Here is a 24,746-nt window from a genome sequence, read left to right as displayed (position 1 = left end):
CGGATCAACCAGTCCTGGTCGGTCAAACCCCTAGGCGAGGCCGACCTCCGTTAGTTCCGCCCAGTCCAGAAACCCCCGTTCCGACAGTTCCTCCAGGACCCCCCGTTTCGGCAGTTCCTCCAGGACCCCCCGTGCCGGTAGTTCCTCCAGAACCTCTCGTTCCGGCTGTTCCACCAAGTCCGGAACCTCCGGCTCCTGTGGTTCAGGCTGTCCCTCTCCGTACTCGTTATGGTCGCGAAATCCGGCTCCCAGCTAGGTTCCGCACCTCGGGTTCTGGGGGGGGTCATGTAGCGACCATAGAGAATGGTCCAGGTCGTCGAACCCTCGGATTGGCCAGCGAGGTCACGTGGGAACGCGACCATGGGGATTGGTCCAGGGAACGACATCGCTGATTGGCCAGCGATGTCATGTGCGCGTTTGGCGCCCGATTTAGTCAGTTCGGCGAAGTCTTCAAGGAAGACAGTAAGTTTGTATTGGTTGTCCTGTACCTTGTTGTTTAACTTTGTATTCGTGTATTGCGACTGCAATAAACTTCGTCTACAACCAACAAGTTTCGGACTCGCCATACTACCAATATTCCCTTTACCCTAGGACGATAAGGGAATGGAATATGTTACCACCCAACACACCTGATGTTCAGTCATTTAAAAAGGGGATTGAGCAACTAGATCTCCTCAACTTGGTCAAAAAGGCCCATTTCAAAATTTAATCACTACTCTACTCACTCCGACCTGCGCGAGATAACCATTTATGAGGTGTTTGCGCAGTAATCAACCAGAACCAGAACAAGGAGTGGGGCCGAGCGGCTCCTGCACCTGCAAGGGGGGGCGGGGCTGGGTATGCAAAACAGGAGGTCTTTGTGGGAGAGAAACGCGTTGGCGTCACAATTGGCGTCTGCCTGACGCAATGCGTGCGCGAGTGAGGGCCGGGGTGGGCGGGGTAGCCGGCGCGGCGTCACGTCACACTGTGGTGTGAGTGCATGGCAACAATCGGCGTTGCGGGCGGGCAGCGGTGGTGACGGTGACGGCTGGCGCGGACAGGCTGAAGCCGCTCAGTGTAGAGGAGCAGCAGCGGCAACAGCAGCGGACGCTGAGGCTCAGGCCCGAACACGAGCCGCCCGTCGTTACCGCGGCGACGCCACACGACAAGGTGGACGCCAAGGTCCGCATGCGGGTACGGGTGTGATTCCCCGTGCAGCTTTGTGGGCGCGACCGGTCGCTGCTCGTTATCAATTACGTTGGGAGGAAAGCAGAGTGAGGTAGGGCCGGGGCCGGGGCCGGATTGAAGGGTCCGCGGGGGTGGGGTGGGGTGGGGCGGGGCGGGGCAGGGCTGCGCTCTGTCTGCACGGTGTCTGTCTGTTCCCGATGGCCCTTTAAACGGTGGTTGTGAATGTCAGCTTTGGAATAGACACAAAATGCTGGAGGAACTCATCGTATCTGGAGAGAAGGCAGGGGGCGACCATTCGGGTCGAGTCCCTAATTTTAGACCTCGGGAGTTAAACCGGCCGGGCAGTGAAACTCATTGTGCTCATTCAACATATGTATTTGATTCATTGGGAATAATTGATATCCTATAATTAAAAAATAACATCAGAATGATTGCACTCTGATAAATGCACAGTTGCTTTTCGTAGCCTACCCTAGTCCTGCAACAACTGCCCGAAATAATGTGTTTGATGCATTTTTTTTAATATAAAAGGAGACGATGCAGATTTGTTTTCTTTAAATAAACGGAATTGCTTACTTTACAAACGTGAGGGTTTACTATCTCATTATCATTGTACATGGCAAAGTAGTTTTCACGAACCCGTTTAATCTCCCCATTTGACGCACCGCCAGCGGTTTAATGTTGCAGTGAAACTGCTCCGTTATTGAATATTGCTGTGGAAAAACGCAATTTAAACCAATTTACAAGTGCCTAATTTTTTAGCAGATATCTGTTCACAAATGTAGCGTCTCATTATGATAATGCATTTTATAGGTGGTGCAACAATTGATTTACCCATTTGTGCAAAGGATATGGGAAAACTGAACATCCTTGCATGATTATTCAAAAATATCCGTGCTCTTTTTGGTACATGTTTGGGTGCTGAAATCTATCAAGCTGTAACTGTTTCTTCTCAGTCGGAACGTTCTTGGCTTTGAAAAGCATTTGGCAGTAATTTGATGGATTTAAGATACATATTTATATTAGTATATTTTAATATGCCACATCTTTTTCCATAGTATCAAAAATACTGTATTTTGCACTGCAATATGTATGCAAGCTTTTTAACTTATCCAGGGATATTTTTATTAAGATTTGAAAACTAATAATTTGAGCGTAGCTTTTCTGCCGTAATTATGTTTATGATGCTCATGTCATAGACCCTCTGCTTTCGCTCTGAAAATTAGAGCGAACATAACAGCACTGAAGTGTGAAAGATCCTAAAATTTATTTTATCCTTGGAAAGCACTAGACAGTACTAAAAGTCATATTTAAAAACACCTCTGAAATGTATGTCCAAATCATTTTGCTCGCATGAGGAAGTAGTACTTCTGCATATTCTACTAAATTTGCAATGGAAAACAGGATGAATTGTCTTTGTAGTCGAGCTTTGATTTTCCATCTGACTGGACTATGATCTCACAGGACTGTTGGTGGTAGTGCTTTGTCTTGGCAAAAGTACATGTGACAATTTTTTTAAAGGTTCTATGTTATTAATTTTAAAACCCATTATCAAGCATAAGCTTATTTTGACTGTAGCCCTGTAGATCTGCATTTTAAAAAGTGTGGCATAAAATGCTCAGCGGGGCAGGCAGCACCTGGAGAGAAGGAATGGGTGACGTTTCGGGTTGAGACTCTTCTTCAGACTGATCTTCAGACTGATGTCAGGGGAATGGGTGGGACAGAGATAGAATGTAGTCGGAGACAGTAAGACTGGTGGGAGAACTGGGAAGGAGGAGGGGATGGAGAGAGAGGAAAAGCAAGGGCTATTTGAAGTTAGAGAAGTCAATGTTCATATGGCTGGGGTGTAAGCTACCCAAACAAAATACGAGGTGCTGTTCCTCCATTAAAGCAGCAACTGGGTTCTTTATAATCATAATGGTAAGGTTGTATGAAAACAGGTTTTTCCTCCTAGACTGTTTAAATCCAGAATAAGTTTTTCATCACTCACGCTATATCTGATTTGGAAACATGCATGATAGCAGAGCAACAAGCAACTCTGTCACAACTGTTCAGCACCCTACATTTCAATGAGATTGCCTCTCATTCTTCAGTAAACATATGCTTGACATTTTCTCCTTTGACAAGCCTTTTCATTCCAGGAATCAATTTAACCGCAGGAGATGCAACACCTGTCCCTTTACCTCCCCCCTCGACTCCATCCAAAGACCCAAACAGTCTTTCCAGGTGAGGCAGAGGTTCACCTGCACCTCCTCCAACCTCATTTACTGTATCCGCTGTTCCAGGTGTCAACTTCTCTACACCGGCGAGTCCAAGCGCAGGCTCGGCAATCGTTTCACTGAACACCTCCGCTCAGTCCGTCTTAACCTACCTGATCTCTTGGTGGCTCAACGCTTCAACTTCCCCTCCCATTCCCAATCTGATCTTTCTGTCCTGGGCCTCCTCCATTGTCAGAGTGAGGCCCAGTGCATATTGGAGGAACAGCACCTCATATTTCGCTTGGGTAGTTTACACCCCAGCAGTATGAACATTGACCTCTACCTTCAGGTAGTCCATGCTTTCCCTCTCTATCCTCTCCCCCTTCCCAGTTCTCCCACTAGTCTTCCTGTCTCCGACTACATCCTATCTTTGTCCCGCTCCCTCCCCTGACATCAGTCTGAAGAAGGGTCTCGACCTGAAGCGTCACCCATTCCTTTTTTCCAGTGATGCTGCCTGACCCGCTGAGTTACTCCAGCATTTTTTGTCTACCTGACATTTGGTTTCTATTTGGTTCAAGGCTTATGGTGATCAGGAAAGATTTTGGAGATGAATCCAAGAAAAGATCAGCCAATAATGTGATGAAGACCAGAACAATTTCAATGTGCTTTTACCCAAGTTTCATTCAAATTGGACTTATATTTTTAAAGTTATTGACATTTTAAAGCTTAAAAAATCACTCTTCCATTTCCCTGGCCGTCAGTCGTGTTCGACGTCACAATGGGACCTGACGGAGTGGCGGCCAATGAAGGGGCTGCTGAACCGTTCTGCTGAAACTTTATTAAATGCGCTCCCCCCCCCCCCCCCCCCCCCGCCAGGAGGACCGGTGCCCGTCCTGGCGCGTCCCGTGCCTGACTTTCCTCCCGTGGTGCAGTGCGGTGGCAGAGGGTCAAACAGGAGTGCCATCATCACCGAGCTGCGTTTTCCCATGTCACAATGGGAGAAGGTTCACACGTGCGCAGTTGGGGCCCGTTGATCTAATACGGATGCTCTCCAACTTACGATGCTCCTCGACTTGCAATGTTCACCGAGTTATGATGCTCCCCGACTTGCGATGCGTCGACTTGCGATATTTCGACTTTGCGATGGTGCAAACGGCAGAGGGGAGGACGGGGGAATAAGGAGGATTGAGGGGGGGATGGTGTGGGTGAGGGGGGGGTGAGGGGAGGAGGGGGGGTGGAGTGGGGGGATAAGGGGGATGGAGTGGGTGAGGGGAGGAGTGGGGGTTGATGGAGGGGGAGGGGTTGTTGCATGGAGGGTTGCCCCGCCCACAGGAGAGATTTGGTCCCATAGGTCCAGGCTCGTCTAGTTAGATTATAAAATCAAAGTCATGACAGATGTGTAGATTCCTTAATTTTTAAATTGGGGCACAGTGCCTCCTTTACTCAGTGTTTGATTTAGTTTATTGTCATGTGTACCGAGGTACAGTGAAAAGCTTTTGTTCCGTGCTAACCAGTCAGCGGAAAGACAATACATGATAACAATCGAGCTATCCACAGTGTACAGATACATGGTAAAGGGGTTAATGTGAATAACGTTTAGTGCAAGATAATGTCCAGTAAAGTCCAATCAAAGATCATCCGAATTGTCTCCAATTAGGTAGATTGTAGCTCAGCACTGCTCTCTAGTTGTGGTAGGATAGTTCAGTTGTCTGCTAACAGCTGGTGGGAAAATGTGCCTGAATCTAGACGGCGTGCGTTTTCACACCTATACCTTTTGCCCGATGGGAGAGGGAAGAAGAGGTAGTGGCCAGGGTGCAACTCATCCTTGATTATGCTGCTGGCCATGCCTTGGTAGCGTGTGGTATAAATGGAGTCAGTGGAAGGGAGATGGGTTAATGTGATGGTCTGGACTGCATCCACATTTCTCTACAATTTCTTGTGGTCTTGGATGGAGCTGTTCCCAAATCAGGCAATGATGCATCCCATTAGAATGCTTTCTACGGCACATCTGTCAAGGTTGGTGAGAGTTGTTGGGGTCATGCCAAACTTCCTCAGCCTTCTAAGGAAGTGGTTCATTATCTTGGTGACTCATGGACTTTTCAGCTGCCCAGGTTGGTTATCTTCTTGATCATCTTTACAGACGTGGTCTTAAGTGGTCATTCATAATGCCCAAACCATATTATGCACAAGAAATGCATTTCCTTTCATTAATACACGTTCTATTTTGCAACTGTGCTACAATTTAATTTTGAGAGGCAAGAAAATACCGATGCTGGAATCTGGAGCAAAAATACGAGTTGCTGGAGTAACTCAACAGGTCGGGCAGCATCAGTGGATCGAGACTATGAATCAACTCCATTCACCCTTTTGTGAAGCGTTTTGAAGCAGCGGTGATGTGCAGACAGTAAACCCTCGCGATAATGGACCTCTATATAGCAGATTTTGATTATAGCAGACCGAGGCACCAATTACACCCAATACACGAGCAATATGAAGGCGGCCTGAGTAGTGGACCCATTGCTGGGCGCACCTCTTGTGGGGCCGGTGGCTCAGCGGCTCCCCGCTTGTGAATTCCCACTAGTTTAACCTCTCCCCATTGCCTCGTTTCTTCCCTCCTGGCCTTGGGCTAATCTTTACCCCCCTCACTCTGTTAATGTGTACAATCGGCAATAACAAGACTATTCCCCCCCCCCCCAATCCCCTCTGGTCTGTTATTGCAAGTGTTTACTGTGTATTTTTATATACTGCAGGTTGTGATTATTACCTTTTCCTGTTGGTATCGAATATATTTGCTGGTGTCAAAATATTTTTCCGTTTTCTGCCAAATATTTTCAATTTAGTAGGGACAAAATGTACTCGCCATTAATACTGCTAACACTTCTTCATATAAAAAATGTTTCAATGAAGTCAATAAATTGAAAATTATTATAAGAACCAAAATACTATCTCTCCGTTAGTAATGATAATAATAAAAGTTTGAAAGGAATCAATAAATTGCAAATAATTGGAAAAAGTCTTGTCAAAAACATTCTCCTGTTCTGTACTGGCACATTAAATTTACTCCTCAAACAGTATTTTGATGCATTATATTCTAGTGGATGATTCTTTTCTAGATTTCCAGTGTCTTGCAGAGCAACACCTTTTTGTCTAAGAAGCACATAGACAGTTGCTTTTGCTACAAAGTTAGACATAAAATGCTGTAGTTACTAAGCCGATCACGCAGGAGATGCTGCCCATTTAATGTTTATCTTTGGTATAAACCAGCATCTGCAATTCCTTTTTATTACATTATTACATTTTAACTACTCCACTGCAAAGTCATCCATTATCTCCAGTGATGTTGCTTGACTCGCTCAGTTACTCCAGTATTTTGTGTCTATCTTTGGTACAAACCAGCATCTGCAATTTCTTTTCGTTACATTTTGACGATTGCACTGCAAATTCATCCATTTTCTCCAGAGATGCTGTATGAGCCATTGAATTACTCCAATATTTTATGTCAAAATAGACATAAAATATTGGAGTAATTCAATGGCTCATACAGCATCTCTGGAGAAAATGGATGAATTTGCAGTGCAATCGTCAAAATGTAACGAAAAGGAATTGCAGATGCTGGTTTGTACCAAAGATAGACATAAAATATTGGAGTAATTCAATGGCTCATACAGCATCTCTGGAGAAAATGGATGAATTTGCAGTGCAATCGTCAAAATGTAACGAAAAGGAATTGCAGATGCTGGTTTGTACCAAAGATAGACACAAAATACTGGAGTAACTGAGCGAGTTCCTTTTTAATAATATTTTTGCTGCAACTCAGTTTATTTGGTAATTTTACAATAGTGCCTTGGGATGTTGTGGACACATTTGTCAGTTTTAACATGATGAAAAATTATCATAACAATTTTGTACATATGATGCTCAAAAAAAAGCCTTCGTGTAAATATCACACTCTGATATATTGACTGTATTTTTTCTCAAAATTATACAGTAAACCCTTGTTTTACCAGACACCCTTAATGGATTCTAGCGGATGGACCTGCTGACTCCATCCTAGCTTGTGGGATCTCCCCAGCTCAGGCTACCCCTGGAACGTGCGAACCGGTTCACATGGGTGTTGTTGCGGTTCACACTGTAGCCCCTGGGGACACCACTTTCTTCAGGCCGCTGCCGCCAGTGGGGAGCGCTCGGTCACCATGGGGCTTCCTCCACTCTCACCAGCTGCTGCTTCTTCCATTGCTTTGTCCATTCCCCTGCCACCTTTTCTTCCTTCTCCCATCGCTCTGTCCTCTCGGCCACTCCCCCCCCTTCACCACTGCCTCCTTCTCCCCCCGAGTCGCCGACATACTCCACCTTGGAAGGTGTCGGCATCTGCAGAGGAGTGGGAGGGTGTGGGCAGCGACTGGTGGGAGGGGAGGGGGGGCTCTGCGGTGGCTGGGTGCGTTTCTCGTTGTCGGCAGACTGAGGGGGGAGCTGACGGCCAGGGATTACCGTGTGGTTCGCGGCGGCCGGTTGGTAGGGTAGCTGATGTGGAGGAGCTCACTGGTGCAGACCAGCAATTCCTGTGCCTAGTTGTAAGGTGAAACTACACAAAATGCTGGACTCACTCAACTGACTGAATCAGTCTGAAGAAGGGTCCCGTTGTCACCAATTCATGTTCTCCAGAGATGCTGCCTGACCCATTGAGTTACTCCAGCACTTTGTGTATTAACCATCAACTATGTTTTTCAACTACATACAATAATAATACCTTACTCGGTAATAACGGACAATCGGCAATAAAGGACATCAACGCACCAATGTGTCCCCCCCCCCCCTTTCATGGTCCATTATAACAATGGTGTACTGTATTTTAAAATGAAAAATTCCAAATTTACTACGTTAATTTTTTTTTCACTATAGTCTTGATTGAAAAGAGTAAATGTCATTTATGATCAAACTAATTGCACTTATTTATAAATTAAAAAGACACAAAAGTTTGGAGTAACTCAGCGGGTCAGGCAGCATCTCTGGAGAACATGGATAGGTGATGTTTTGGGTCAGGACCCTTCTTCAGGCATCTGCAGGACCTTGTTTTTACATTCTGCTGTAGTTATTTTTACTCATTTTGCGAATGAGATAGCAAGTTTGGGGTTAATTTTCTATTTTTAAAGGTTGGGACGGTTGGGGATGAATGAAATGTTTAAGATCGTATAGTGCTACAGATGAAACTGATCCTTGGTATCAGATGACTAAGTTCTGATGAAAGATTTCAACATGGCAGCCATAAAAAGAAACTGTGAAATGATGTTTGAACATAAAAGAGTAAACAATTTGTACAAGGAGAATCCAGAAATTTGCAAACAGGAAGGATGTATTCAAACATGTAGGACACCTGATTCTAAACATTGGGCTATCGTTAAACGAATGTTCATGATGTGTTTTTTTGTATTGGTCAGGAGGGTACACAGCACCTGCACTTTTTATTGGCAGTTTCCTTTTCAAAGGGTCCACATTCTTCCGCAAATGAAGAGACCAGTACTCCACATTCGACCTAACCAAGTACCTACAAAGCTGCAACGTGATTTCCTGACTTTTATGTTCCATTAAAATAATTAAATTTACATACATCATTGAAATATATGGCTTTAATCTGGATATTGGTCTGGCATTGAGAGATGTGATTGTGTTTGTGTTATAAGAGTTATTGCATTGAAAAGGGCCCTTCGGCCCAACTTGCACATGCTGACCAAGATGCCCCATCTACTCTAGTTACACCTGCCCGTATTTGCCCCATATATCCCTCTAAGGGATGAAGGAATTAGAAGTAACACTAGCAAGTTTGCAGATGTCACAAAGCTGGGTGGCAGTGTGATCTGCGAAGAGGATGTTAGGAGGTTGCAGGGTGACCTGGACAGGTTGAGTGAGTGGGCAGATGCATGGCAGATGCAGTATAATGTAGATAAATGTGAGGTTATCCACTTTGGCGGCAAAATGAAGGAGGCAGATTATTATCTCAATGGTGTCAGGTTAGGTAAGGGGGAAGTGCAGCGAGACCTGGGTGTCCTTGTACACCAGTCACTGAACGTTGGCGTGCAGGTACAGCAGGCAGTGAAGAAAGCTAATGGCATGTTGGCCTTCATAACGAGTTGATTTCAGTATACGAGTAAAGAGGTTCTTCTGCAGTTGTATAGGGCCCCGAGATTTAATTCCCAGGATGACGGGACTGTCATGAGGAAAGATTGGAAAGACTGGGCTTGTATTCACCAGAATTTTGAAGGATGAGAGGGGATTTATAGAAACGTATACAATTATAAAAGGACTAGATAAGCTAGATGCAGGAAAAATGTTCCCAATGTTGGGGGAGTCCAGAAGCAGGGGCCACAGTCCAAGAATAAAGGGAAGGCCATTTAAAACTGAGATAAGAAAATCCTTTTTCACCCAGAGAGTTGTGAATTTGTGGAATTCTCTGCCACGGAAGGGAGTAGAGGCCAATTCACTGGATGAATTTAAAAGAGAGTTAGATGGAGCTCTAGGGGCTAGCGGAATCAAGGGTTATGGGAAGAAGTCCGGCACGGATTACTGATTGTGCATGATCAGCCAAGATCACAATGAATGGCGGTGCTGCTTCGAAGGGCCAAATGACATCCCCTACACCTATTTTCAATGTTTCTACCTCCCCTTTTCCTAATCTGACACCATTCAGATAATAATCTGCCTTCTTGTTTTTGCTACCAAAATGGATAACCTCACATTTATCGACATTTTACTGCATCTGCCTGCTCACCCAACCTATCCAAGTCACCCTGCAGCCTCAGAGCATCCACCTCACAGGTCACACTGCCACCCAGCTTTGTGTCATAGAAACATATAAACATGGAAAATAGATGCAGGAGGAGGCCACTCAGCCCTTTGAGCCAGCACCGCCATTTATTGTGATCATGGCTGATCATCCACAATCGGTAACCTGTGCCCAACTTCTCCCCATATCCCTTAATTCCACTAGCCCCCAGAGCTCTATCTAACTCTCTCTTAAATTCATCCAGTGATTTGGCCTCCACTGCCCGCTGTGGCAGAGAATTCCACAAATTCACAACTCTCTGGGTGAAGAAGTTCCTTCCCACCTCAGTTTTAAATGGTCTCCCCTTTATTCTAAGACTGTGGTCCCTGGTTCTGGACTCCCCCAACATTGGGAACATTTTTCCTGAATCTAGCTTGTCCAGTCCTTTTATAATTTTATATGTCTCTATAAGATCCCCTCTCATCCTTCTAAACTCCAGTGAATACAAGCCTAGTCTTTTCAATCTTTCCTCATATGACAGTCCTGCCATCCCAGGGATCAATATCATGAACCTATGCTGCACTGCCTCAATTACAAGGATGTTCTTCCTCAAATTAGGAGACCAAAACTGCAGACAATACTCCAGATGTGGTCTCACCAGGGCCCTGTACAACTGCAGAAGGACCTCTTTACTCCTATACTAAAATCCTCTCGTTGCAACGAGACCTGGGTGTCGTTGTATATCAGTCACTGAAAGTTAGCATGCAGGTACAGCAGGCAGTGAAGAAAACAATAGACAATAGGTGCAGGAGTAGGCCATTCAGCCCTTCGAGCCAGCACCACCATTCACTGTGATCATGGCTGATCATCCACAATCAGTACCCCATTCCTGCCTTCTCCCCATATCCCTTGACTCCGGTTTCTTTAAGAGCTCTATCTAAATCTCCCTTGAAAGCATCAAGAGAATTGGCCTCCATTGCCTTCTGAGGCAGAGAATTCCACAGATTCACAACTCTGGGTGAAAAGGTTTTTCCTCAGCTTCGTTCTAAATGGCCTACCCCTTATTCTTAAACTGTGGCCCATTTTTCTGGACTCCCCCACCATCGGGAACACGTTTCCTTCCTCTTGCGTGTCCAATCCCTTAATAATCTTATGTTTCAATAAGATCCCCTCTCATCCTAAATTCCAGTGTATACAAGCCTAGTCGCTCGTCTTTCCACATACGACAGTCCCGTCATCCTGGGAATTAACCTCGTGAGCCTACACTGCACTCCCTCAATAGCAAGAATGTCCCTCAAATTTGGCGACCAAAACTGCACACAATACTCCAGGTGGGGTCTCACTAGGGCCCTGTACAAATGCAGAAGGACCTCCTTGCTCCGATACTCCTCTTGTTATGAAGGCCAACATGCCATTAGCTTTTTTCACTGCCTGCTGTACCTGTATGCTTACTTTCAGTGACTGGTGAACTAGGACACCCAGATCTCGTTGTACTTCCTCTTTTCCTAACTTGACACCATTCAGATAATAATCTGCCTTCCTATTCTTGCCACCAAAGTGGATAATCTCACATTTATCCATATTAAACTGCATCTGCCATGCATCTGCGCACTTACACAACCTGTCCAAGTCTCCCTGCATCCTCATAGTATCCTCATCACAGTTCACAATGCCACCCAGCTTTGTGTCATCCCAATGCCACCCAAATTTGCTAATGTTACTTTTAATCCCTTCATCCAAGTCATTAATGTATATTGTAAATTGCTGCGGTCCCAGCACCGAGCCTTGCGGTACCCCACTAGTCACTGCCTGCCATTCTGAAAGGGACCTGTTAATCAAATGGCATGTTGGCCTTCATAGTGAGAGCATTTGAGTATAGGAGCAAGGTGGTCCTACTGCAGTTGTACAGGTGCTCTGGTGAGACCACACATGAAGTATTGTGTGCAGTTTTGGTCTCTTAATTTGAGGAAGGGCATTCTTGCTATTGATGGAGTGCAGCGTAGATTCACCAGGTCAATTCCCGAATGGCGGGATTGACATATGATGAAAGAATAGATCGACTGGACTTGTATTCACTGGGATTTAGAAGGATGAGAGGGGATCTTTTAAAAACATTTGAAATTCTTAAGGGATTAAACAGGCCAGATGCAAAAAAAATGTTCCCCATGTTGAGGGAGTCCAGTACCAGGGGTCACAGATTAAGAATAAGGGGTGGCCATTTAGGAATGAGATGAGGAAAAAACCTTTTCACCCAGAGAGTTGTGAATCTGTGGAATTCTCTGCCACGGAAGGCAGTGGAGGCCAATTCACTGAATGTATTCAAGATAGAGTTAGATACAGCTCTTAGGGCTAACAGAATCAAGGGATATGGGGAGAAAGCAGGAACAGGGTACTGATTTTGGATGATCAGCCATGATCATATTGAAGGGCCGAATGGCCTACACCTGCACATATTTTCAATGTTTCTACGTAAGAACCACCAAATCAATTTTCTTTTGATTCTTGGATCTTTGTGTTAAATTTGAAATGGATTGCTTATGGCTTGTTCCTTTTCTTGGGTTTGTTTGCTCATTTACCCTGTTAGTACTTTATTTTCAGTGACAGCCTTGAATGAATGCCATTTATGTGCAAATTTATCTTGTCTATGATGATGAGATGTGAAGATGAAAGATGTTATTTATTTTTATAATTTAGTTATTTGTATCAGTTATTTGTTCTATCTGTAATCTACATTAGAGCTGCAAATAATTATTGAGGTGATTATCAGATTCTTTTATCACTCATGAGATCATTTTTGTACAATTTATTTTTGTGTTGCTACTGCAAGCAAGATTTTCATTGTAACGATACTTTACCAAACTTGTGCATTAGACAATAAAATCGATTTGCAGTTACATTAATATTTGTGTGAAGTTAGCTATGTTCATGTATTGCTCACATGTGAATGATCTTAACTTTTCAATGTTTGTATTTAAAGATTTCATAAATATAATCATTGACTTGACTTACTAATGCGAAGGTAGACACAAAATGCTGGAGTAACTCAGCGGGTCAGGCAGCATCTCTGGAGAGAAGGAATGGGTGACGCTTCGAATCGAGACCCTTCTTCCATCTCCCATTCCTTCTCTCCAGAGATGCTGCCGCTGAGTTACTCCAGCATTTTGTGTCTACCTTCGATTTAAACCAGTATCTGCAGTTTTCTTTCATTATACATGACTTATTAACGCAGTCGTTTTACTAGAATTGCAATTTTATGTAACAATGATTTATGATAATACTTATTGTTGGCAATTTACTGAAGAATCTGTTTATTTGAACCGTAGATGTTTGCATCAGATTTTGACATCAGAGAATCATTAGATTGCTCAACAGAACATTTGCTTTAGTCAAATTGTATTACTTGAGGCCATTCCTCACAACACAGTGATTGGAGATTTTGTTATCTCCATGCCTAAACTTTAAAGGGGCATGTGTAAATTATATACTGCTGTCAACTTGGGATAATTGTGCTTAAAATGCTCATAAATGGACCCTTCTAAATTCTAACGTTTTAAGAAAAAAGCAACTACCAAGCAACTACTGACATTTTCACAAAGTAGCTTATAATTTTATAATATTGTAATTTTAAAGATTAGAACCTGTACTTGGTTAGAGTTCACAATTGATATTGTATTCCTCATTCAGATAATGCTTTGCAGCACTGACTTGAGGACACCACAAAAGAAGCCAATTGAGTTGTTAATTTCTTAACTTAATTGGTACTGGTTTGGTTCATTAATGTCACCTTTACTGAAATACAGTGAATATTTTTGATTTGCATGCTATCCATGCAGATCACATGAGCACAACCAATAATGCAAAAGAAAAAATAAACTGAATGGTGAATACTATTGCAGCTGCAAAGATTAGTTGAGTCTAGTTTATTGTCACATACACCGAGATACAATGAAAAGCCTTTTTGTTGCTTGCTATCCAATCAGTGGAAAGATTATACATAATTACAATCAAACCATCCACAGTGTACAGATACAGGTTAAAGGGAATAATGTTTAGTGCAAGATATAGTCTAGTAAAGTCTGATTAAAGATAGTCTGAAGGTTTCCAATGAGGTAGATGGTAGCTCAGGACCACTCTGTAGTTGGTGATGGGATGCTTCACTTGCCTGATAATAGCTTGGAAGAAACTGTCCCTGAATCTACAGGTATGCATTTTCATACATCTGTACCACTTGCTTGTTAGGAGAGGGGAGAAAATGTGGTGTCCAGGGTGAGACTCATCCGTGATTATACTAGTGGCGTTGCCAAGGCAGTGTGAAGGGTAGATGGAGTCAATGGAAGGGAGGTTGGTTTGCGTGATGGTCTGGGCTGTATCCACAATTCCCTACAATTTCTTGTGGTCTTGGTTGGAGCTGTTCCTACAGTGCATCTGCAGAAGTTGGTGGAAGTTCTTGGGACATGTCAATCTTCCTCAGCCTTCTAAGGAAGTAGAAGCTTCGATATGGCGATATGACATTGCTGCGCCATTCTGAAGAAGGGTCTCGACCAGAAACGTCACCCATTCCTTCTCTCCTGAGATGCTGCCTGACCTGCTGAGTTACTCCAGCATTTTGTGAATAAATACCTTCGATTTGTACCAGCATCTGCAGTTATTTTCTTACACGCTGCGCCATTCGATCATAGCTTATCTATTTTTCTATCTCAACCCCCTTCTCCTGCCATCTCCCCATAATCTTTGATGCCCTTACTCATCAAGAAACTATCAATGTCTGCTTTAAATATGCCCAATGATTTGGCCTCCACAGCCATTTGTGGCGAATCACCACAGATTCACCACCCCCAGTCTAAAGAAATTCCTCCTTGTCTCCATTCTAAACGTGTCCGTTTATTCTGAGGTTGTGCCCTCTGATCCTAGACTCTCCCACTACTGGAAACATCCTCTCCATATTCATCATGATGGAAAAAAATAAAACTGCAGATGTTGGAATCTGAACCAAAAATAGAAATGTTGGAACAATGCAGCTAGTCAAGCAGCATCTGTGCAGAGAGAAGCCAATTAATGTTTTGGGTCAATGAACTTTCTTCAGAACTGGTTGTGGGATGTGGGTTAAGGAGTAGTGTGGAGAGTGCAGGGAATACAGTTTTCAAAAATGTGCTGGAGAGTAGAGTGGGATGCAAGACGAAAAATTACGGGGTGAGAGGCTTCGACAGATCAGGTGATGTGCCCTGACTTGTAACAAGGTATTTTGTAGTTATGGAGTGAAAGAGATCTAAGCACGATCATAGAAAACAATGAGAGCGTATTTTACCTGAAGTTGGAAAATTGAACATTCATTCCTGAATGTTGCAGAATGTCCAGACAGAATTTATGAAACTGTTCTTTCAGTTTATGTTGGGCCTCACCAACATTGAGAAAGGGGTCACAGACAGATAAGAATGAACATGGAACATGCCTTCACCCCGTGATGTCTGTGCTGACCATGATGTTAAATTATAAACATGGAAACATAGAAAATAGGTGCAGGAGTAGGCCATTTGGCCCTTTGAGCCAGCACCGCCATTCAATATGACAATAGACAATAGACAATAGGTGCAGGAGTAGGCCATTCAGCCCTTCGAGCCAGCACCGCCATTCAATGCGATCATGGCTGATCACTCTCAATCAGTACCCCGTTCCTGCCTTCTCCCCATACCCCCTCACTCCGCTATCCTTAAGAGCTCTATCCAGCTCTCTCTTGAAAGCATCCAACGAACTGGCCTCCACTGCCTTCTGAGGCAGAGAATTCCACACCTTCACCACCCTCTGACTGAAAAAGTTCTTCCTCATCTCCGTTCTAAATGGCCTACCCCTTATTCTCAAACTGTGGCCCCTTGTTCTGGACTCCCCCAACATTGGGAACATGTTATCTGCCTCTAATGTGTCCAATCCCCTAATTATCTTATATGTTTCAATAAGATCATATGATCATGGCTGATCATCCAAAATCAGTACCCCCGTTCCTGATTCTCCCCATATCCCTTGATTCCATTAGCCCTAAGAGCTGTATCTAACTCTCTCGAATATATCCAGTTAATTGGCCTCCACTGCTTTCTGTGGCAGAGAATTCCACTAAATTAAACTAATCCCCTTTGCTTGCACATGGTCTATATTCCTATTTTCACTACCTGTTCATGTCTATCTATAACTGCCTCTTAAGCACTGCTATCTTATCTGCTTCCACCCCACTCTCATCTTAAACCTATGCCTTCTGGTATTTGACATTCGAGGGGGAAAAGTCTGATCATTTACCCTGTCTCTGTCTCTCATAACGTAATGTTAAGTTGCCCATTGGCTTCCCACACTCCAGAGAAAATAATTATTCTTTGTTCAACCTCTTCTTCGAGCCAATATTCCCTAATTATGGCAACAACCTAGTGAACCTCTTCTGCACCCTCATCAAGTCACATCCTTCCTGTCGTGTCTCAAACAGAATTGCACAAAATGCTTTAAATGTGGTCTAATCAAAGGTTTATACAGCTGCAACAATACTTTTGAGTAGTGTCTGCCAATGAAGGTAAGCATACAAGGATGTCCTTCCTCAAATTAGGAGACCACAACTGTACACAATACTCCAGATGTGGTCTTACCAGGGCCCTATACAACTGCAGAAGAACCTTTTTATCACTATACTGAAATCCTCTCGTTATGAAGGCCAACATGCCATTAGCTTTCTTCACTGCCTGCTGTACCTGCACGCCAACTTTCAGTGACTGGTGTACAAGGACACCCAGGTCTCGCTGCACTTCCCCCTTACCTAACCTGATACCATTGAGTCATCCTTCATTCAAGTTATTAATATATATGGTAAACAGTTGCGGCCCCAACACCGAGCCTTGTGGCACTCCACTCGCCACTGCCTGCCATTCTGAAAAGGACCTGTTTACTCGTATTCTTTGCTTCCTGTCTGCCAACCAATTCTCTATCCATGCCAACGCCCTACCCCCAATACCGTGCTCTAATTTTGCTCACCAATCTCCCGTGTGGGACCTTATCAAAGGCTTTCTGAAAGTCTAGATACTCTATGTCCACAGGCTCCCCTTCATCCATTTTACTTGTCACATCCTCGTCTTGGTCAGCATAGATGAGATATGCCAAAGGACCTGTTTCCGTGCCATATGATTCTGACTCCATAGATAGAGGCCATTTGACTGCCAAATCTGGTTCATAAAGCAATGTCATTCTCCCGTGCCCCAACATTAGAATTTTCCCTCTAACCCAAAAATTAGCTTCCCTCCCTAAAGTTGTAAATAATACTAAATTGGGAACAGATAAAATATCAAAGTATGAAAAGAGTGTTGTGTGTAAGATACGAGAAAAAGTAATGAAATACGATGGCATTTTTAAATTAAAACCATTCAAACCATGGACATGATTAGACTTGCTTTAGTTGGGAAGGAACGGTTCAGAGACGCATTCAAGGCTAGAATGAGGTGATGTGGTTCAAATGGAGACTTAAGACCGTGAGCAGGGGTCCAATGCTTTTTCAACCCCCCCACCCTCCCCAAATCTATGTTGCAGTTTTGTTTGCAGCTTTGCACTACTTATCTTTTCTTTATCATGTTGTGGTGTCTGTTACAAGGTATGCTCATTGAAGGTTTTTAAACTGGTTTCACATTTATTCTATGCTTGCCAGAAATGCCACAATTTGCTCTTTCTCTGTCATGCAATATGTTTGTGAATTTATTTTAAAAGCAAAAATATTAGGCTTTTTTTTAAACTTAATTCATCTTAAAGTCAATTACTTTAAAAAAATTATTGAACCTGATATACCACAGTTCAAAGTTTTAAGGTCACTTCGACAGCTGTTACCCTCTGAGCCAATCTGTTGCCGTATAAAGTTCATTACTTGCAACTCAGACCAATGGTTGTGATCTTTAATGTGGTAATTGCTATTTTTATGGCTGTAATTCAAGCAGTCATGACAGCTGATGCCAAATGATTTCAACTGTTTGTGCTTTAAACTGTAGGGAGATATTGATGAGGTGGGTTGTGTCGTGCATTCATGTTCATAGTATATGCTACAGAGTAACTGTTCTTAGTTGCCGTATTAACAGACATCAATATATAGCCTTGAATTCTCTGTGGCAATGAAAAGAAATTTAGTTATTGACTCCCCTTATCAACCAGCATTCATATCAAGAGTGACTGAAGAGCAACCTGTGAGCAGGTTTGTGTTTGTCATGGGTTTAAAATACTGTGGCATTGAGTGATAGTCATACAGCATGGAAACAGACCCTTCCGACCAATATGTCCCATCTACACTATTCCCACCTGCTGGCGTTTGTCCCATATCCCTCTAAACCTACCCTATTCATGTACCAGTCTAAATGTTTCTTAAACATTGCGATAGTGCCTGACTCAACTACCTCCTCCGACAGCTCATTCCATACACCAACCACCCTTTGTATAAAAAAAAGTCCCAATTAAATCTTTTCCCCCCTCACCTTAAACCTATATGCACTGATTCTTGATTATTCTATGGGCAATTCTCATTGGGTAGTGGGTAAGAGTTAATGTATCCCTGCTCCCCTGGAGTCCTGCTGAGTCACTCCAGCATTTACCAACCTACTCCCCTTTAAACAAATGGAGTAAGCTGCCAAGAAGAAATGTTACAACAAAGGGAAAATTTATCAGGATTGCTTGCTATAATCTGCACGAAAAATGATGCCAAATTAAACTAATCTCCTCTGCCTGCATGTGATCCATGTCCCTCCATCCTGCACATCCAGGTGCCTGCCTAAAAACCTCTTAAATAGCACTATCGTATCTGCCTCCACCACCATCTTTGGCAGCGCATTCCAGTCATCCACCCCTCTGCTGTTTTTACAAAATATTGCCCCACACAACTTCTTTTAAATGTGCCCCTCTCACTGCTGTAGAATCTAATACTTTTATAGAACATTATTTATATTGAAAACTCAGGAACATCACTTTATTTTCTATTTCAGCCAATTTGCCCTTAATAATCTAATAATTTAAGACTAGCTTCAGACAAACACATTACTAACAAACTAAATGTACTATTTTCTTACATAATGATCATGCACCCCACTAAGATTCCTTATTGATGTGATTTCTGATAGATTCCACGTTCACTTCTTTTCCCCCCTTGTTTCTGTAGCCGAATGCTATAAGAAACTGTGTCAATAGTGTTCTATTGATTTGTCCTCTAATCTGCTTCATATTTTGTTTGTCAAGTCTGTATTGATGATTCAATTATTGAAATATCTCTGATGTTTCTTGTTAACAATCCAGAGGATATCGGCAATAACATGTTTCAATTTTAACCGAGCTCAGACTTCCACAGCAAAATCTAGTTCTACCTGTGTATTAGTCCTTACTGGATTCTCAGTTCTACCTGTGTATTAGTCCTTACTGGATTCTTAGTTCTACCTGTGTATTAGTTCAATAGACAATAGGTGCAGTAGGAGGCCATTCGGCCCTTCGAGCCAGCACCGCCATTCAATGTGATCATGGCTGATCATTCTCAATCAGTACCCCGTTCCTGCCTTCTCCCCATACCCCCTGACTCCGCTATCCTTAAGAGCTCTATCTAGCTCTCTCTTGAATGCATCTTACTGGAACAATGACAATTGGACCTCCCCTTCAAATTCCCCAGTTCTTCTCCACTTGTTTATTTTTGCTTTTATTTATGTCGCACAGTAATAGTTTAACATAAGCAGTTCATTAAGGCCACTGCTTTATTTCCAAATTGCGCATCTCAGTTGCCTTGGTAGCAGTGCGCAATTGCGCCTGCAGCTAGGACCGCAAGCTAGTCAGCTGCTCTCGTGGATGCTCCCACATGCACTCTACATTTACGCATGCGCAGTAACACTTCGGTTTCCGACATGCATAACATCTGACTTGCGCTCGGGTCAATGGGACTTAACCCTTACGTGAGTCGGGGAGTGTCTGTACCTTCTTCCTAATGGCAGGAGTGAACTAAAAGCGTGGCCAGGGTGGTGTGGGGCCCTGGTGATGCTGGCTGCCTTTTTGAAGGATCGCCTCCTACAGATATCTTCTATGGTGGTGAGATCAGTACCCATGATGGACTGGGCAGTGTTCACCACTTTATGCAATCTTCTTTGTTCCTGGGCATTTAAGTTGCCGAACCAGGCCATGATGCAACCGGTCAATAGGCTCTCTACCTAACACCTGGTATGTTAATCTGGCAATCTGAGCTCTGTTACACGTCGTTTTATTTATCTACTGCATTCTTTTTCCGATTGTTTTATATCCTCGTAGCTTTTGCTTTGTTGTATCTCTATATCTCTCTGATTCTCCCTTTGTTGCCTTTTTTACATTCCCAGTGCTCTCAGCTATCATCCCACAATCCACTACACTTGCTTCACATCCTAAATATTCTTCTGCCTTATCACGTCATGTTCCTGGCATTCATCCATGTGCCATTTTATATCCACCCCATTCGTGCTCCAAACTCTTAATCTCTCCCCAGTTTATATTTTCAATGGTCTTGTTCTCTGTGCTCGGCACTTCTCACTCTCTTGACATTTTATATCATTGCTCCACTCTTACTATATGTCTGCTTCATTCATGCTCCACTCTCAATGCTGCATGTCCCTGTTTCACTTTATCTCCTTTCTTATGCCATTTCTATTTATTCCATTCGCATTTATCATTCTAGCATATCTCTTTTCCATTCCTGTGGTTTGCTGTTATATTTTCACCATTTTTTGTCTCGTTGCAAATCAGGCTCAATTTTTGTCTTTCGTATCCTCTTTACCCATATCTTTACATTTAGCTAATTTTCTCATAATTTGTCTCTTCACTACTCTTGCTTTCCAATGTTTATTTTGAATCCTTAATTATGCAGTGTGCCAAATCTTAGAGATGTTGGAATAAATAGTACTTGTGGTTAAGGGAAACCAGGAAAGGGAGAGTAAGTAAGGTAGAAAAGAATAGAAAGAAATGGTAACAAGGTAAGAGGAGATTTGGTGGAAGGAAATAACAACCAGCATAAGGGCATTTGACCAGATATGTCCCTAAATTTAAAAGTTTAAAATGCAGTTAAATTGTGTTTTATCAATATGTACAATATAGTAAATCCTATAGTAAAAGTGAAAATAAAAATAGCAGAAGTAACTCAATGGGACAGGGGAGATGTTTCAAGTCGAGACCCAAAATGTCACCCATTCCTTCTCTCCAGAGATGCTGCCTGTCCCGCTGAGTTACTCCAACATTTTGTGTCTACGGTATAACCAGCATCTGCAGTTCCTTCCTGTACATAAAAAAGCAGTTGCTGGAAATCTCAAGTGGAAAATGCTGAAAATATTTTACGGGTCAGGCAGTAACTGGAAGGAGAAACAAAATTAATGTTTCAGGTCAGAGACCCTTTGTCAATACTTGCTTGTAATGGTATTGTCCTGTGAGTAAAAGAGGGGCTTGCAGAAATAAGACTAACATATTTCTCTCTTCCAGATCAACAATATAAAATGGTTACATGTCCCACAAATGTAATGCTAAAGTGGCTTGAACACCTGAACAGTTCCTGGGCCTTAGAAGACAGTGAGTCTACAGCCACAAGAGAAGGTGCCTCCACATTATATGAAAAGCTACTCCAGAACAAAGAAGTGGTAGGAATATCTCAACAAGCGCAACATCTGATAGGTCCAAGATTGCCCGATTTTGAACATGAATCTTCAGCTGTGGAAGAACGTGAACGTTATCTCTCTGCACTGCTTAACAGCCAACAAAATTTGGCCAGGACGGTCTTTGGAAATTCACCTTTTGCTGTTGCCTTACACATGCGCTTGGTGTCACTTCAGAGGATATTCTATGCACTTTCTCACAAGTACCACGATCGGTTCAGACCAGAACGTCAAGTACAAAGGCAGAGTTCTGATAGCAGATTAAATCTAGATGATATGTTGGCCAGGAATAAAAGAATAAAATCAGGTACTGATGTTCTGATAGAGATGGGAGTGAAGACCGGTCTAAGTCTGCTTTTTGCACTAATTCAACAAAATTGGCAACAATCGAAGGTAGATCCAAGCTTGAGCTTGTGCAATGATGTTCTGTGCACAGCCTGCACAATTATCAATTCTCTACCTCCCCTGTCTCTAGCAAATGAAAACAAAATCCCACAAGTTGGTTTGGACTGCCTTGCACAAGTTACAACATTTCTGAAGAAGATGACCATGCCTAGTTCAGGAGCTGATAACGAAGGGCGAAGATTGGCTGCAGAGCTGTTATTGGGTCTTGCAGTACAGCGTGGTTCCTTGAAGTTCCTACTTGAGTGGATTGAAGTTGCATTGGCAGCTTCTACCGCTGCTACCAAAACACCCTTTGAACCAGAAAAAGAAGGAATGATTGGATATGATTGTTTTTTAAAATCATTGGAACAACTGAAACATTCTTCAGTGAGTTTGATAACATAATTGCTGTTTTTTTTTCAAATGTGATCAGGTATTGATTTACATTGATAATTGATACACTATTTTCTGATTTGTATAATTTATTGCTTTCCCATGCATGATACAAAATAAAGATTTTCATTTGTGGTAGAATTACTGGTAATTGCTTGTAAATTATATTTGAAGGGAAAATGATTGACAAGTAACTAAATTCAACAGGAGTTTCAGTAATGGTAAACATAAAACTAAGTTTGTCATTAAAACCCATGTGGTTCACTAACATTTTTAAAGGAAAGAAATATGCCACTTACTTTAGCCTTTAGCCTTTCTCCAACCCAATGTAACTGATTCTTAATTATCCCTGACCTGAGAAATTGTAAGATCTACATTGACAAAGTAATTGACATCCATTTGATTAGTACAGGTGTCAGAAGTTATGGGGAGAAGGCAGGAGAATGGTGTTAGGGAGAGATAGATCAGCCATGATTGAATGGCGGAGTACACCTGAATGGCCTAATTCTACTCCTATTCCTTATGACCTTAAAGTAAAAAAATTGGTTTCATGCTTTCCCGTTACACTTTAGAAATGATCTTACTCAAAGATAATATTTGTTTTAAAAAATACTGAATTGTCCAATGATTCAAATTAGCCAGTTTAGATAATTAGACAGGATTTCTTTTTTTTACATTTTACATAGAACATAGAACAATGAGGCACAGGAACAGGACCTTCAGTCCACAAATCTGTGCTGGCCATGATACCAAAGTAAACAAAATCCTATGTCTGCGTGTCTCTCCATTGCCTCTATGTTCACATTCCTTTCTAAAAGCCTCTTAAATACTACTATTGTATCTGCTTCCATCACCCTCCCAAGCATTCCAGGCACCTACCATTATCTGGTTTAAAAAAAATCACAACTCTCTTTTAATCTTCCCCCTTTCACCTTAATGTTATGCCATGGTATTTGACATTTCTACCCTGAGAAAAAGACTGTCTACTCTATCCATATATGAACTTCTACCAGGCCTTCCCTTAACCTCCACTCCAGCAAACATAATCCAAATCTATTCAACCCCTCTTTATAACTAATCCACTCTAACCTAGGTAGCAACCTGGTGGACCTCTTGTGCACTTTCTCCGAAGCCTTCATAATCTTTTTTGTAATATTTTTGCATATAATGCACTAGTGTTATCCAACTTCCTGACTTTTACATGCAATACCCATTGATGAAAACATTCCTTATCGCCCTATCTACTTGTGTTGCCACATTCAGTGAGCGATGAACTTGCGACCCGAGATCCCTGTGTACATCAATGCTTTTAAGCATCTTGCCTTTTATTGTATACTTTCCTCTTGCATTTAACCTGCCAAAGTGTGGTCCCCCACACTAATCTGGATTAAACTCCATCTGCCATTTCTACAACTGATATATATCCTGCTGTATCCATAAACATTCCTCACTATCCATAACTCCACAAATCTTTGTGTCATGCGCAAACTTACTAATCAAGCCATCTACATTTTTGTCCAAGTAATTTCAATGCAACACCACTGGTCACAGATAAATTTCAATTCTTCTTTTTCCTGTCTTTTGAACCTATCATTCATTAAAAATGGGGTTGATCCTCCACCTCATGGCCAGCACTTTCCCTATAACTTTTAATTTTCATAATATTCAAAAATCTATCAATTTATGAATGCAATGACAAAGCCTCCACAACCCACCAAAAAGAGAGAATTCCAGAGTTCACCACCATCTCAGTCCTAAATGACACGCCCATTTTCTAAAACTGTGCTCTGAGTCCTGGACCCCTCAATCATCCAGTCTGTCAAGCCCTTTAGGAATTTTATAAATTTGGATACGATTTTTCTCTCTGTCTTCCAAGCACGTTGATGTCCTGCTAAATATTTATCTCTCACTCAGCACTAAAACAGGTCATGTGGTAGAAGCTTGCTGCATGCCAAATGGCTATCGTATTTCCTTTAGAACAAATCAATTTGAGTTTATTATCATATGCACAGGTACAGGCACAATTAAAATATTGCTTGCAGAAGATTCAGAGGCACATAGACTCAGACAAACATGCAAAAATCAAATTACACAAAGTTCTGTAAGACACTAAAAAGAAAAAAATAGTCTGCAAGACACAATTTAATAAAAATGTGTTCATGGTAGTGCCAGGGGCAGTCTGTAGTATTCCATTGTCGAGGT

The 24,746-nt window shown here is 42.5% G+C and overlaps 1 protein-coding gene across 3 annotated transcripts in view; it reads left to right on the top strand.

Moving 5' to 3' along the window:
• Window positions 1–1,004: 1,004 nt before the first annotated feature.
• Window positions 1,005–24,746, top strand: part of LOC144591940 (putative E3 ubiquitin-protein ligase HERC1) — a 209,667-nt gene continuing 185,925 nt past the window's right edge. For all 3 annotated transcript variants that reach the window (XM_078395990.1, XM_078395980.1, XM_078395998.1), the window contains exons 1-2: window positions 1,005–1,258; window positions 21,598–22,538. In XM_078395990.1, coding sequence (XP_078252116.1) covers window positions 21,612–22,538 — 927 coding nt within the window. In that variant the 5' untranslated portion in view covers window positions 1,005–1,258; window positions 21,598–21,611. The remainder of the gene's footprint in view (window positions 1,259–21,597; window positions 22,539–24,746) is intronic.

Source organism: Rhinoraja longicauda, chromosome 1 (assembly GCF_053455715.1).
Source record: "Rhinoraja longicauda isolate Sanriku21f chromosome 1, sRhiLon1.1, whole genome shotgun sequence".
In the NCBI taxonomy this organism is placed as follows: domain Eukaryota; kingdom Metazoa; phylum Chordata; class Chondrichthyes; order Rajiformes; family Arhynchobatidae; genus Rhinoraja; species Rhinoraja longicauda.
The sequence above is the reverse complement of the archived record's forward strand: the minus strand, read 5'-3'. Positions and strand labels throughout refer to the sequence as shown.